Raw genomic sequence first — 16,996 nt, 5'->3', positions numbered from 1 at the left:
AAAAGGCAACAAATAATACCCTATCTGCATTTTGATGGCTTGCTCGCAATTTAATGATATATTTCTGTAATTGGCATTCCGTACAATTCACACTCACAATGTGTACTATAGTGTTGCGGATTAACACTGGACATTGAAATAGACTTTTCTTTGCCTCCCAAGGAATCCGCACATTTTAATACCCGTGGAGATGATTGTAGGATAGAATACAATTAAATGCTGTCAGGCAACAAAACTGAACTTTGGTAATGTGGCAACAAAAAAGAAAGATAAAAGAGGGAAAAAAAAGGGGATAAAAAGAAATGAGTGGATTACAAAAAAAAAAATAAAAAGTATAACAGAAATCTACAAATTTAAATTCAGTAGAAAGGTCCAAATTTCTTCTTACAGTAATTGAATGCCCCCACCCCCCTCTTCCGAAAGTCAAAACAGCCCCTGCTTTGAAAATGTCATTGCCCTACATTAACATTCCATTAAGTGTACTAACAGCTGGTGCTCCAGACCATCTATGGGAACACGAAACAGTCACAAAATTCCTCCAATTAACACAGCCAGTTCTCCGATCATTGCTTCCCTGGCAAACTCCATCTTATACAAAGTACAATAACATTGAAAAAACCAGCCTGGCATCAGAATAAGACTTACGTAGCTTTGCCTTCTCTGAGGAAAATGCAAGATAAGGAGAACTGCAGAGTGGCGGATACAACCTTCTTGGATAGGGGTTTGAATTTTAGCTTGACGTCAGTTTGGGTAGGCATGGGACTTGCGTATTGCTTCATGTTGATGTTGCTGGTGGCAAGTGCTTTCCGACGACCGGATGGAGATTCCTATAAAAAAAATATGTAAAAAGTATGAAAATTTACACTACCACTCCTGTACCATGTAATACTTATTCAACAACTAATGATAGGTGTTGGCTTTTAGGACTGGCAAAAAAAGTTGTCACAACCCTAAACTAGGTCTTATTCTGCAGCTGGTTTCACATATCTGACATCCACGGTTGGGTCCAGACCAAGAGCAGGTCTCCTTCCCCAAGTTCAACAGCCTCATAAGTATACATAAAGCTGTTGAATTCGGATCAGGAGACTGCAGCCAGGTCGGACCTGTCGGTGAATGCCCCAGGTAGCTACAATTCGTCTTCATGCTTGGACACAAATAAAGAATTATTAAAGCCTTACTTCTTGGGTCTAATTACAATACAAGATTATCGAAAACCGACAGCTCTCCCCCAACTTCCCATACACAATAACACTTGGTTTGTTTGAGCTCCTATGTTCTCAGAGAGATGTTGCCAGACTTCTCTGGCAGCAACTTATTGTTCACAGAAAAAAAAAGCATCGGCTATCGGAAATCCAACAGGCTGGATTCTTCTCTCCGACAACATTCTCTGACAAGGGAGAGTCGGGAGTCTCCGATACATTTTAGATTGTTAGCCGATCCCACTGATATTAAGTGGGTTTGTCTTACTTTGGGGCAAACCCATATGTCTGATGATAGGTGTGTGGCCCACTCCATGTGTTATCCATGCACTTTAATGGATAGGTGGCCATGTTTGTGTGCTGCCCTCTCAATTCAAGTACATGAGAATGACAGGATATGCCGAACAATTCTCACTTGGCTCTTTACGTCAATCCCTAAGGATTTAATAGAGGTGATTCACTTGAAGTCTTTTTAGGTCATGAGTCTCACATTCTCCCAATATGTGGGGGGTTCTATTTGTGGGATCCAGACACATGAGGAATTTATGACACATCCTGTCCGAAGATCCTAAATCTGGAAGATGGAAATCCCAGTTTAAGATGTTTTATCATATGCAATTGCAGTGATAGGTAAAATGATACAAGTTTGAATTTTCATGCTTGGCAATATATAGAACATCAAATTTGCTGCAAAGTTTCAAGGTGAAATCTGCTTACATTTTATGCAAATAGAACAAAAGTCCCCACATTATAATAAAATCTCTCCATTGTTTCTCTTGGTTATGTAATATGACCACTCGCATTAGCGTTAAGGAAGAGGTACGCTAATGTAAACACTTAATGGGATCTTAAACCAGTTTTACGAGTCTGGCCTTAGTTCCAATATTAATATAAGGTGAAGAGTTCAATTTGTACAGAAATGAGAACAGTCTGCCATTGTGGAGCACCCGGGGAGCTTGTAGCGTCAGACGTCGCCTTTGAAGATCTACATGGAGTGGCAGTCTGTTGGATGCTCCGGCTATGTAAGGTCGCGCAGCGATTCACCTGGGGTCAGGGTGAGGAGCACTGCACATAATAGGTCAAGTTATAACTTTGTAAAGTATCAAAAAGTAAAAAAAAAAAAAAAAGAAACAAGACATTACCATGTTTGTTCGATTTTTGACACAATTTCACAGCTTTAAGCTAAATTAGATTTTCCACTTCCCTAAATGCAAGCTATGAAGAAATATATACTGTATGTACCACACCTCGATCATTATAAATGTCAGTGCCAGGGCATATTAGTAGGCACGCCCTGCATGGCAGCCAAGGATTTAAAAAAAAAAAAAAAAAAAAAAAGTCAGTGTAAATCACCCAGAAAACAATATGGGAGTTATACATGTAAAGCGAGTCTGGGCAAGTTACAAGCCATTTTGATAACAGGAAAGCATATTATGGTACTTCTGTCGACCCAGACAATACTAATCACGGCCCGATATAAAAAGACATGGGCATAACTGGTACAATCTTAGTTCCTTCATCTCTACTACCGGAGTGATTGACAGCTCCACAGCCCTGGTCATCCTGAATGGTGAAGTCTTACATTAACATGTAACTAAGAGTCAAGAAGTCCAGTTTGACCTGTGACGAGGAAAATTTTACTCTTCCTTTACAACCAGGGAATAGTATTCACTAGACCAGAAATTGAGTCATATGAAGAAGTCAATTAACTTGAACAATAGGTTAAACTAGGCAGCCAGTTCACATACTCACTGGAAATGGAGGATGTGTTACTCAACATGCTTAGATGACAACGCAATTACCCTTAGTAGAAGACAAGTCATGACCCGCAATACCTCAGGTCTAGGATGACTTTTTTAATTGGAGCATGCAACACATTTTAAATAACACTCATATTAATCAGGGCAGGCTGAAGAATGAAATGACTCAATCACCAATGCATGCCGGGACTTAGGCTATGTGCACACACTGCGGAATCACCTGTGGGTTTTTCCCCGCGGAACCGCAGGTAAAGTGACCTGCGATTTTCTTGCGGTTTTGCCCTGCGGTTTCACACCACTACTATATTAAAGGTGTGAAACCGCAGCGAAATCCGCAGAAACAATTGACATGCTGCGGTTTATAAACCGCAGCAAAACCGTGCGGAAAAAAACGCAGCGTGAGCACTGCGGTTTTGAAAACCCATAGGGTTACATGGTACTGTACCATGTCTGCGGATCCGCAGGGCCAAAACCGCAGCAGAACCGCAGCATGTGCACATAGCCTTATAGTTTTATATAAAACAGAAGAGTAAAATTTACCATACTTACTATAGCTATATCTAATGGCGTTTCTTCTTTTTCTGTAATACATAGTATATACAAAGCTGCACCATACCCGTAGGGTACAGTGGGGAAAAAAGTATTTAGTCAGCCACCAATTGTGCAAGTTCTCCCACTTAAAAAGATGAGAGAGGCCTGTAATTGACATCATAGGTAGACCACAACTATGAGAGTCAAAATGAGAAAACAAATCCAGAAAATCACCTTGTATGATTTGGCAAGATTTATTTTGCAAATTATGGTGGAAAATAAGTATTTGGTCACCTATAAACATACAAGATTTCTGGCTCGCACAGACCTGTAACTTCTTTAAGAGGCTCCTCTGTCCTCCACTTATTACCTGTAGTAATGGCACCTGTTTGAACTTACCAGTATAAAAAGACACCTGTCCACAACCTCAAATATGTTTATCATTCCTAAATGAAAAAAGAATTCTGATCTTTATAAGAGGATTTGCTGCATAATAAAACTTAAACTGTTCTCTTCTTTCCAAAACTTATTGTTACCATGAAAAGTAACATCCACCCCTCACAGCAGCACGTCACCTGCCATTTTCCCAACTTCCAAATTAATTGTTTATTAATATTAACATAGTGAAGATGACAGTAGACCACAAATGTATTTTGCATTCTTCCCTCATTTACAAGCTAAGACATACAAATCAACTATTCTGCCCCACCTCACCGACAGAGTGGAACCCACAGTTCAGGATATACTGTTCTCAATCTCAGCCCTCAAAAGCCCAAATGTCAAAATATTATAAGCTCCTTAATAAACCAATAGACCATTTTGCCCCATCAACATCCCTAACAAATGGTCGAGGTATATACCAGAAGTCACCATACCAACCCTACTTACAGCAATTGATTAATAGCCATAAGTTTCTACCTTAAGCGAGATTTATAGAAATGCTTCTCAATCTCTGGCATCGGGACTATGTTACCCCAATTGGAGGACATAGGCTGTAGTAGATAGTATTTTCCCTACAACAAACTATTTCAAGTAGAATGCCCCCGAGGCTGAACTGTGCCACAGCATATGGTCTTGCCCACAAATATAGTCTTCATGGACTAAAGTTCATTCCTTAGTATCCAATAGCCTGTCCAGTTTTGCAGCATTGGTCCTGTCTAGGCCATTTTTGGATATCTGGACAAAAATATATCGGTGCAATCCTGGTGTATGGAAACTTTTACACATAATTGCAGAAGTGGAATCCAAATCAATACTTCACATGTGGCTTGGTCAGCAAATCTCTCCATGCCTCCTTCTTGATGAAGATGGACTGGGTGGTGTCTCTTTTAAAGGAACATAGATGTCATTGGAATCACTGAAACTTGGTGGGATGATACACATGTTTGGAATACATGGCTAGAAGGATACCACTTATTTGCGAGAAACAGACTTGATAAACGAGGAGGAGGTGTCGCATTGTATGTTAGAAAAGCCTATATCTGCACAGAGATCCAAGCTTCAGAGACTGGGAGTTTTGTGGAAACTTTGAGTAAGAATACAAGGAGAGAACAACGGAAAGGACACCATTGTAGGCATTTACTACAGGCTGACTGTGCAAGCTGAAGATATGGATGAACTCTTTATGCATCAGATGGCCAAGTTCTCCAAAAAATATGACGTAGTGGTCATGGGAGATTTCAACTATCCAGACATTTGTTGGGATTCTCTCTCAGGTCAAGCAAATTCTTATCCTCTCTTGCTGACAACTTTATCTTCCAAAAGATATGGGAGAAAACAAGGGGATCTGCTATCTTGGATCTAATCCTTATAAACAGGGAGGAAATGGTTGAGGAGGTAAGAGTGGCTGGGACCCTAGGAGGTAGTGATCATGCTATTTTAGAATTTTGGATAACTAGTTGAGGAAGACCTGTGAAGACTCAAACTTCCAGGTTGGATTTCAGAAAGGCAGATTTTAAGGGACTCAAAGAGAATCGGAGGGATCCAATGGCTGGACATACTTAAGGACAAAAATCTCCAGGAAGGATGGGAAATTTTGTAAAATTACCGTAGATTCTCAAAGCACAATCTTAACAATTCTGAAAAGAGGGAAGAATAGGAAGCATTTAAGGAAACCAGAATGATGATCACAGAACTTAAGCACATGCTAAAAAGGAAGAAAGAAATGTTTATCAAATGGAAAGAGGGAGGCATATCTAAAGAAGAATATAATGCTGTCTGCAGGACGTACAATGGACCCATCAGATTAGCTAAAGCTGACAATGAATTAAGGCGTGTAAGACGACAAAAGCAATAAAAAAAGGATTTTGGGGATATGTCAAAAGTAAAAGAAAAGTCAAAGATGCTGTAAGATTTTTACAAGATGAAAATGATGAAAATAATGAAATGGTAAGAAAGGATGTTGAGAAGGCCAAACTTTTAAATTCCTATTTTGCATCTGTTTTCTCTCAGAAAATAAATTTAACATCAACTGATCTTCACTGTACTATTAAAGGAATAGAAGAAACTAGGATATCTATAAACAGAAAGATAGTGAGGGAATACTTAGCTAACAAACGAATTCAAGTCTCCAGGTCCAGATGAATTACACCCCAGAGTACTGAAGGAGATAGCAGAAGAAATTTTTGAATCACTCTCCATAATCTTTGAAAATTCTTGGAGATCAGGAGAAGTCCCAGAAGACTGGAAAAGAGCAAATGTTGTTCCCATCTTCAAAAAGGGGAAGAAGGTGGACCCAGGCAACTATAGGCCGGTGAGTCTGACTTCTATACCAGGAAAGATCTTTGAACAAATTATTAAACAACATGGATGTACGTACCTGGATAAGAATGAAGTGATTAACCAGAGTCAGCATGGGTTTGTAACTAATAAGTCATGTCAGACTAACTTCATATCCTTCTATGACAGAAACATTGACTAGGTGGATCAGGAAAATGCTGTATATATAGTATATCTTGATTTTAACAAAGCATTTGACAAAGTATCTCACATTATCTTTATTGAAAAACTGACTAAGTATGGAAGGGACAAGGCAACTGTTAGGTGGATTCATAACTGGCTTAGTGATCGGACCCAAAGAGTGGTCGTAAATGGCTGCACATCCAGTTGGAAGAATGTCTCAAGTGGGGTACCACAGGGCTCTGTCCTGGGCCCTGTATTGTTCAACATCTTTATCAACGATTTAGATGAAGGAATTGAGGGTAAACTGATTAAATTTGCTGATAACACAAAGTAAGGAGGGATATCTAATACTAGAGAAGAGAGAGGGTTCAAAAAGATATAAGTAAACTAGAGCAGTGGGCAGCAACTAACAGAGAAAAATGCAAAGTACTACATCTGGGCAATAAAAAAAACATATACAGAATGTGAGGAATAGGGCTAGGCAACAGCACATGTGAAAAAGACTTGGGTATACTAATAGATCACAGACTGAACATGAGTCAACAGTGTGATGCAGCAGCAAAAAAGGCAAATACAATTCTGGGATGTATTAACAGAAGCATACAGTCTAGACCACGTGAAGTCATTATTGCCCTCTACTTCTCTTGGGCAGACGTCATCTGGAATACGGTGTCCAGTTTTGGGCGCCACATTTTAAGACTGACATCAACAAACTGGAGCAAGTTCAGAGAAGAGCGACCAGAATGGTGACCGGTCTGCAAACCATGTCCTATGTCCATGTTCCTATGAGGAACAGTTGCAGGATTTGGGAATGTTTAGCTTGCAAAAAGAACACTGAGAGGAGACGCAATAGCGGTCTACAAATATCTCAAGGGCTGTCACATTGTAGAAGGATCATCTTTATTTTCATTTGCACAAGGAAAGACTAGAAGGAATGGGTGGAGACACAGATGAGGTATTAGAAAAAACTTTTTGAGAGTGATAGGCTGCCATGAGAGGTGGCGATTTCTCCTTCAATGGAAGTCTTCAAACAGAGGCTGGACAGACATCTGTCTGGGATGATTTAGTGAATCCTGCTTTGAGCAGGGGACTGGACCAGATGGCCCAGGAGGTCCCTTCCAACTCTTACCATTCTATGATTCTATGAGTTCAAGATTTCTTTGATGTTTGGTAGACTTTTATAGAACTTTTACCTTGCCACAAATCCTTGCATGACAGCTTTGAACCAACCACATGGTTTCAACAATGGCTGTTGATTGGAGATCCTCCGATATTACCTTAGTTTTCCACTACTGGTTATGTCTGCGACATGGATACACAGTCAAGCACCATGAAGAGGAGATCGTCCACTACTACTTCCTCTACGATCACGATAAGTTTCCTCAATGGGAGAAAGGAGGCAACATGGCAATTGCTGTTATTGGTGCTCATTTGCCAATACTGTTAAAACTTGCTTCATTGTTCATTAACCTATTGCACCGCAATTTATATTGCTACATTGACAACAAAAGTTGATATATAGAAATGTTTATCTTTTAGTAGAATCAACCGTTTATTACTCTATTTCCTTTGCTTGTATACTTTGTGTTTTTGTAATTCTAATAAAAACATTCTTAAAAGAAAAAAAAAAAAAAGAAAAGTAAAATCCAAATATACCTAAGGATCGCACCAGGAAAAATCTATAAGCATTCTGCTATGCCTAGTGCAGGACAAGGGGGTGTTGGTGCTTGCCATGTAGAAGGGGGCAGTGTTATGAACTCATTTTCGGCTTCACCAGTTGAGAGTTCCCCTCCCGTTCTCCCTCTGGTGGTGACAGGAGGTAGTGAGGTTGGTTTAAGTGGTAGTTATCTGCCACCTGATGAGGAAGATAACGATTGGATTTCTGGAGTATCAGACTGGATATAAGACAGCCGACGCCCTATCCTAGGGCTGGTGATTCAGTCTGCTTCTCAGGTCCTGGACTTCAGCTCTCTTCCAGTCTTCTCAAGTTAAGTTTGTTTTTTGCTATTGTTCACACTTGCGCTTGTTGGTCAGTTCAGTTTCTTGTGTGGTCAGCCTGCCCCTGCTGGGGCTATGCTGAATTTCCACTCCTATGTATCAGTATTTGCCAAGCTGCTTTTTGCCCCTTATTAGATTGGCCTCTTTTTTGCTCTGTCTCAGAATATTTCAGAGTGCTGATATAGGTGTAGAAGTCTAGTGACTTCAGGGTTAATTTTGTTATCAGAAGTGTTGGACAATATTTTTGTAGTTTTTTTTTGGCAGATTGCAGACAGTGTCTTTCCTTTCCTGTCCTGTTTAGTTAGCCGGGCCCCATCGCTTGCTCAGCCTATTTTCCTGCCTTTGTTTGTAATTTCATCTTATTTCATCGTCAATACATGTGGGGGGCTGTCTTTCCTTTGGGGTCTGCTCTGGGGCAGTTAGTTTTCCTCTTTTCCTGCTTTAGGCTTATGTAGCTCTCCGGTTGTGACGAGGCGTCTAGGAACATCGTAGGAATGCACCACGACTACTGCTAGTTGTGCGGTTAAGTTCAGGGATCTGCATTCTGCATTGTTACCAACTTCTCTGGTTTTCTGAGACTTAGCTTGTTGTTTATTTTTTCCTCCTCGGTGACCCATTCATAACAGGGCAGGCTTGGTTATTGAAATCAGTAGTTAGCGGACCACTTCAGATACTGCAGCGGTCACTTGTTGACAAAGGAAGTGTTACCATGCGTTGACTGCAGGACCAGAAACACAGCAGCGGGGCCCTGGAACCACCAGAGCCAAGAAGATACAATAGTAACTTATATAATTTACTATATCAAACTGTTTTACTAACTTCTTTTACCCTTGAAAAACTTAAGAGGCATGTCCATATGAGACATATTGGATGTGTCAAAATTCACGCCAAATCCTCTTGCTTTCCATGTGGAAATTTAAACATTTTGCAATACAAAAACTGAAATCTGATGTAAAAAAAAAACCAAACAAACCACAACAGCATAAATTGACATTCGGCAAATGTCAACTTCAAATTTCGAGGCCCATTTACACTGTAGATAAAAATAGGGACTAAGGACAATGTTCTGCTGTGAAACCTTAGGTCCTGACATTCATGTAAATGTAACTTTATAGTGGCATACTCTAATAGCCTCCTCTTTCCTGAGAATTAAGTCCTGTTATTTTAGAAAAATTGTCCCGTCTTGGAATGGTTTGGGGACCATGACAAAGTTCAAGGTGTTGACTTGCTTCCGACTATTGAAAATAAAAACTCTTCCAAAAACGGTTTCCTTTTCTAATTTAATAAAAAAAAGTAGGTTTATGTCAAAAATTCTAAAAATTTTTTTTGTGACCTACAGTTCAGGTGACCATTTTGCAAATGCCAGCACCAACTGCATTTTAGGATGTGTCCAAACAAATATCCAAAGTAATGCAAAATAATATCCACTAAACAATAACAAACAGATGAGGCTTTTTATTACAAAAACAAAGAAGCAAAATGATGAAAAGTGACATGGCTGCGGGTCCATGTACTTCCAATATGCACAAACCCACAGGCTTCTATTACAAGTTCTCAAAACTGGTAAGCCAACTCCGAGGCCCTATGATCAAGCAATGCATTATATCCAGCACCCTACGGCCATCAAAGCATCTTTCACAAAGATTAGTAATCACTTTTATTTGTCAAGTTAGGAAATAGGCAATATGTGAATCTGGTCTTCAAAGGCCTTTGAAATTTCTCATAGTGAATTATCTTTTTTTCGGAGAGATGTGTCATAAACAAAAGGGCTTCCCACCTCCACCCATTAAATAGAGCCAGGTTGTGAATATTAGAGAATAATACACCAGACAACTCCATCATTTACTTCCATGTAACCAATTCAAGTGAATACAAAAAGCTTCGTAAGGAGGTCCTTCAGGTTGTCTATAAGATCCTCACATTGAAGAGGTTTATATTGTGAGTTCATTTACTCATTTCATTTGTATTCACATTGAGTGGTGGCGTTCTACAAGAGGGTGGTGGCTCTTCACCGAGTATATACCCACGAGAACGTATCTGGCGAGGAACACTCATGTAAACATCAGATATAAGAACTGTCGGGGGGCGAGCTTCTCTTCATCAATGTGAATGCCCCGAGGAGTGACCCCCAACTATACGCATTCAGAAGGCTTCATAATAATGGACGATCTCTAGGTTATCACAATGTGTCCTCTGTGCATGGCTCTGTTGTTAAATCTACTCAGAGAGATGAAGGACTTGACGAAAAATGGCTGCCTTTGCTGTATGTAAGGATATCAGTTTATAGACAGATCACATATTCACCACTATGGGGTAACTAACTTTGTCAAAAAAAGAATCCAAGGTGAACAAACACTAGATCACATGTATAAGAAAGACCAAAGTGACCAACCGGTCATGAAGGTCTAACATCGTACATGGAGAACATCTGAAGAGCTCACACACCCTGGCACTCGTCATCACTTACTTCAACCACAACATTTCCCTCCAAACAGGAAAAAAACAAACAAAAAAAACCATAGAAAAAACAAACTTCACGTCTTCCATTTGGAAACTGGATGGGTGCAGGTTGGACCTCTCTTACCCCACCTTTGGGATACTGTACAATACAGTCTAATTAGCTGCAATATATTGATCAATGAGGATACATTCAAAATAGTAAATCGCCTTTTTCAGCAAATGTCACACTCAGGCCTCAATCAGACGTCTGATTTTCTCACGTACAAGAAAAAAGGACTTTGTTTGTATCAGACAGTGACCAGAGTTTGAACAAAGTGTGGTCCGAATGTCATCATTTTTTTTTCTGACAGCCCATGAAAATCAGACCGGCTGTTGGGTTTCTTATGAACGAAGTACGATTTTTCAAAATGATGATCAAAATCGGACAGATCTCTGCGATTTTTCGCTGACCGAACGTCCCAAGAAAAATCAGACATGTTAGTGGTCCCATACTCTTATCGGTAGGGGTGCTATCCATGAAAACCATTGATATCACTCATGTGAAAATCAAATGTGTGAATAAGAGAAAGGACCAAAAATGTAGTTATACTGTTGCATGGTATGTGTGGTTTCCTTTATCTTCCACTCACACAAGACACACACCTTTACATCAGAAACCAAAACAGGTCTGGACCTATAAAGCAGAATTTATTAGGACTGTCATTTCATACTTCAGCCTGTGAGTATGTTCACGCAAAGCATTTTTTAATTTTCTTCCTACGTGAGTAATGCAGACATTTGGCAGAAAACTTCAGCGGAAATTATCTGCATTTTGGTAAAGTTTTGATGCTTTTATTGGTTAAACGCTTTAAGAAGTTTTTTTTTGTTTTGTTTTTTTTTAAAGAAGTGAATGAGAATTTAGAAATTTCATATATTTTGCTATTGCGTCTTTTTCCATGCGGACTGTTGGGCTGTAGGCCAGTCAGAACACCATTTTTTTTCTTCTACTTATCACAAGCAAAGAAAAAAGGAAGAAAAACGCACACACAAAAAAAAATAAAAAAAGAATTTGGACTTGATAAAAAATGTTATTTTATTTTGGCTGGAGGACAATCTGTATAGGGCCCATACTGACTTGAATAGGTGCTGCAGGTACCTTGGCCTCCTAGTGATCGCAGCAGACAGATAAAATGTTCCCTAGTGGTGTGGATGAGGGACAGTGCTGTGGATGAACAGAGGGACAGTGCTGTGGATGAACAGAGGGACAGTGCTGTGGATGAACAGAGGGACAGTGCTGTGGATGAACAGAGGGACAGTGCTACGGATGAACAGAGGGACAGTGCTACGGATGAACAGAGGGACAGTGCTACGGATGAACAGAGGGACAGTGCTACGGATGAACAGAGGGACAGTGCTACGGATGAACAGAGGGACAGTGCTACAGACGAACAGAGGGACAGTGCTACAGACGAACAGAGGGACAGTGCTACAGATGAACAGAGGGACAGTGCTACAGATGAACAGAGGGACAGTGCTACGGATGAACAGAGGGACAGTGCTGTGGATGAACAGAGGGACAGTGCTGTGGACAGTGCTGTGGATGAACAGAGGGACAGTGCTGTGAATGAACAGAGGGACAGTGCTGTGGATGAACAGAGGGACAGTGCTGTGGATGAACAGAGGGACAGTGCTGTGGATGAACAGTGGGACAGTGCTGTGGATGAACAGAGGGACAGTGCTGTGGATGAACAGAGGGACAGTGCTGTAGAGGGACAGTGCTGTGGATGAACAGAGGGACAGTGCTGTGGATGAACAGAGGGACAGTGCTGTGGATGAACAGAGGGACAGTGCTGTGGATGAACAGAGGGACAGTGCTGTGGATGAACAGAGGGACAGTGCTGTGGATGAACAGAGGGACAGTGCTGTGGATGAACAGAGGGACAGTGCTGTGGATGAACAGAGGGACAGTGCTGTGGATGAAAAGAGGGACAGTGCTGTGGATGAACAAAGGGACAGTGCTGTGGATGAACAAAGGGACAGGGCTATGAAATAAAGAACAAAAACAGCATTGCTGCCTTTTCAAGATTTTCAAAATGCTTCAAGTTTCTGCTGCTGTAAATAGGAGAAAATGAAAGTCCACTTTGCCCACAATGGATTGAGGAATGGGTTTGTAATAAAATCTCCCTTAACCCAAAATCTAGGGTTGAAAATTAAAGGGAGTCTCGCAGGACGATTTTATAATCAGACTAGTGTTATGTCTGTGTAAGTCCTATAACAATAAAAATGATACCTAATCCAATGTGCAAAGCTGAGAAATCAAGCTTTGAAACCACATGCAGACGATCCCGGATGTAGCCGCTAAGTGCACTGACACTCCCCCGCTGCACTTTAAGCATTTGAATTCACATGCAAATTAGCTTGGAAGTGCAAGGGGGCGTGTCAGTGCCCTCACTGGTTCCTTCTCGGATAATTTGCGTGTTACGTCAAAGCTCGATTTCTCAGCACTCGCACATGGGATTGCCGCCTTACAGGTTATGATTTTTACTAGGACCTATACCACTGGTTTCAGTAGTAAAACCACCCTTCTTGCAGAACACAGCACAGTATGGAGCTGGGGTAGCTGTCCCCACCTGACACCCTCATAGTGTGGGATTTTCAGTTATGGGTGGAACGGCTCAATAAAAGTCCTGTTATATCCATGCGACAATCGGGGCAGACCGGCTCACAACATACACTCCGATGTGACGAGCGCGACTCCTCTCGGCGTTACATTATTTACAGCCAATTTCCATTTAAAAAGCAGAATTGTGATCCGCCCTACACTTTACATCCCAGAACGTGGCCTGGTACAGGAATATGAGCAGGATGTATTGTGTGCCGCATGAATGGGGCGCAAGCAATGATTTGGGCGCAGAAAAACACTTCAAGAAGTGGATCTAAAGGATTCCATTACTCAGCAGTTCAGCTGGTTCCTCCTGTGTGCTCCCAAACATTACGCATTCACGGAGCATTGCTTGACACACTGCCATGTTGATGATAAATTGCAACCTACCGCTCACATAATTCTAGCCATGGATTAACATTTCAGAGGCTGAGCCACAGATTATGTGTGTGGATCTTGAATTTCATCAACCCCCCTGGCACAATAGGCTTATTCTTCCCATTTTCCTCTATTTTCTCATGAAGGGTCAGGGAAGCTTAGCTTGGCTGTTGCATCCATTTAATTTCTACCAGATACCTTACCGTCCATATTTCCAGGCACATGCTGCTCCCTGTGTACCGAATACGCCTGGACATAGCGGCAGAGACGATCAAAGGCTGCCATCTGCTGGCCTCAAGCGGGATAACACTGCGGTCAGTTTTAGCCCGCTGCGTGGCAACTTTATTTAGAAATTGGCTCATTACTTTCTTTGGGCTCACTGTAACTATGTCACGTACGAGAAAAACGGTCCAAATTTCATTAGTGATTTTGTCCAGATTTTTTTTTTAATCAGAATACAATATGCATTTCATCTGTTTTTCTTAGATAAGAAAAAAAAAAAGTTTCTCCCCTTTCATCTACCTAGCAGTCAATTTTTTTCACTGACCTTGCTTTGCCAATTTTGAGCCATTTGGATCAATATCGGACACATCACCACAATTTTCTGCCAACCACTCAGTCAAGGAAAAAAATAAAAATTCGGCATGTGAACAGCCCCACAGACTTCATGAGATATGAGGACTATCAATGAAAAACACAGACAGCACTTGTGCACAAAAACAGATCTGAATGAGACCTTAGATGGTGCATGATATTAAGCAACTAATGTGCAAGGACGTTTGATGTTTTCTCAAATTCATCTCCTGTCTCATTATGGCCTCAGGGGCTTTTCCTGTCCTTCCACCATGCTATACCTTCCAGGACAGCTTCTTTACAACTGCTTTTTTTATTTTAAAGGGAATCTGTCAGCAGGTTTTTGCTACATAATCTGAGGGCAGCATGAGGTATGGGCTGAGACACTGATTTCAGTAATGTGTCACTTCTTAGGCTATGTGTGGTTTCAATACAATGAGTATTTTATCAGCAGGAGATTATCACTGCAGGACTAGGGGCCCTCATGCATCCAGGTCCAGCTCCGCCCCCAGCAATGATAAGCAGAGCACACTGTCAATGTGTGGGTGGGGTGCGGTTACTGAGCTATGCAACGTGCTACATCCAAAAACTCTAATTGTATCACGACTGCTTCAGTAAACCAAGCGATACATCGCTTGAATCAGGGTCTCTTTCCCTACATTATGGTAATCTCAGACAGGGATGGGATTCAAATTTTTAACAACAGGTTCTGTGTAGGAAAACCACACCCATTTCAAGCCACACCCATTTACACGCACCTTTTCCTCAAACATATACAAGTAGGGGCGCAGTCAAACAGTTGAAAAAAAATAAATTGGAATGAGATCAGAACAGTGCACATTCTGGCCAGCGGCTCTCCTGACCCAAGTGTGACAGCTGCATATATTTTTATGCAGCTATCTCACTTGACTGACCGGCTGGCCAGGCTGTGCACTACATTCTGATTCATACGACAGTCTGTCTGCGTCCTAATGGTAATTAAAAGTAAAAATCACCATACCAAATAGGCAGCACAGGTCACCAATAGGCAGGCACAGGTCCCCAATAGGCAGCATTGTTCCCTATAGGCAGCACAGGTCCCCAATAGGCAGCACAGGTCCCCAATAGGCAGCATTGTTCCCTATAGGCAGCACAGGTCCCCAATAGGCAGCACAGGTCCCCAATAGACAGGTAAATGTCTCCAATAGGTAGCACATGTCCCCAATAGGCAGGTAAATGTCCCCCATAGGCAGCATAATCCCCCATAGGCAGCATAATCCCCCATAGGCAGCATAATCCCCCATAGGCAGCATAATCCCCCATAGGCAGCATAATCCCCCATAGGCAGCATAATCCCCCATAGACAGCATAATCCCCCATAGGCAGCATAATCCCCCATAGGCAGCATAATCCCCCATAGGCAGCATAATCCCCCATAGGCAGCATAATCCCCCATAGGCAGCATAATCCCCCATAGGCAGCATAGTAGTCCCTAATAGGAAGCATAGTAATCCCCAATAGGAAGCATAGTAGTCCCCAATAGGGAGCATCATTCCCCATAGGCAGCATAATAGTCCCCAAAAGGCAGCATAATCCCCAATAGGCTGGGCCCGGCATTAAAAAAAAAAAAAAAATGCCAGTACTCACTGCCGCCCCCAGTGCCCCCGCACCGTCCTGCTCCACCGTCTGTGCACACAAACACACTAACTGCCAACTGGTGACTGACTGCCACACCACCGCGCCGGTGACCGGGGTGATGATGAAGATGATATGCTGTCAGGTCGCAGGCCCGACAGATAAACTCAAGTCACACACTGGGTAACGGCGCACGCGTGACTCCAGTCAGAGATCAGATGCCCAATCGCTACACTGCACTGCAGCAGGTATTAGTGCGCGGAGGCTGCCGGGTCACAGTGTGTGCGTGTGACGTATCAGTGCGCGGCATCCGGCGGGTGGGGTGGCGTGCGCGTACTGCAGGCTAGGGAGCAGTGCAAGAGTCCCTCCTTGGCTCCTCTCCTCCTCCGCTCCGTGGTGTCAACTTGCGCGCCGGCGCCGCTGGCCACTGCAACAAGGTACCGGATTGCGGCTCTGGTTCTCCCCGGTTCAGGGAACCGGCTGCTTTTTTAGCAACCGGTTCCACCAAACCGGGGAGAACCGGCTGAATCCCACCCCTGATCAGATGAGGAAGCAAAAATTTGGTGACAGATTCCCTTTAATAAAATTTACCTATACTTTTATACTAACTGTAAAGTTTACAAATACACACTGGGAAAATGATATTGTACCCGATTATAACAACTAGATCAGAAAGAGAAAGGTCGAGCATTAGAATGAAGTCCCCTATAGTTTTTAGCATGTTGGCTAAAAAGTGAGTCAGAAAAGTTATTTTAGTTTTCTTTTGGCCTTTTTAGAAAGTAACTGCAAACCACTTACTTATTAATGGATATACAATATTGTCGGAACTATAGATGATTATCCAACCCGAATTATGTTTCTGAAAGAACGATGCCATGAGGACCGAACACTAGGTGTATAAGGACGGTAAGGTCTTATTCACTGGGCAGTGATTTCTTTTT

General features: G+C 41.9%; 1 protein-coding gene across 6 annotated transcripts in view; it reads right to left on the bottom strand.

Annotated features, from left to right (window-relative positions):
• Positions 1–16,996, bottom strand: part of EHBP1 (EH domain binding protein 1) — a 492,549-nt gene that overhangs the window by 348,188 nt on the left and 127,365 nt on the right. For all 6 annotated transcript variants that reach the window (XM_073554042.1, XM_073554045.1, XM_073554043.1 and 3 more), the window contains exon 6: positions 646–827. In XM_073554042.1, coding sequence (XP_073410143.1) covers positions 646–827 — 182 coding nt within the window. The remainder of the gene's footprint in view (positions 1–645; positions 828–16,996) is intronic.

This window comes from Dendrobates tinctorius, unplaced genomic scaffold, assembly GCF_039654945.1.
Source record: "Dendrobates tinctorius isolate UK_male_01 unplaced genomic scaffold, ASM3965494v1 ptg000205l, whole genome shotgun sequence".
NCBI classification, from domain to species: domain Eukaryota; kingdom Metazoa; phylum Chordata; class Amphibia; order Anura; family Dendrobatidae; genus Dendrobates; species Dendrobates tinctorius.
The sequence above is the reverse complement of the archived record's forward strand: the minus strand, read 5'-3'. Positions and strand labels throughout refer to the sequence as shown.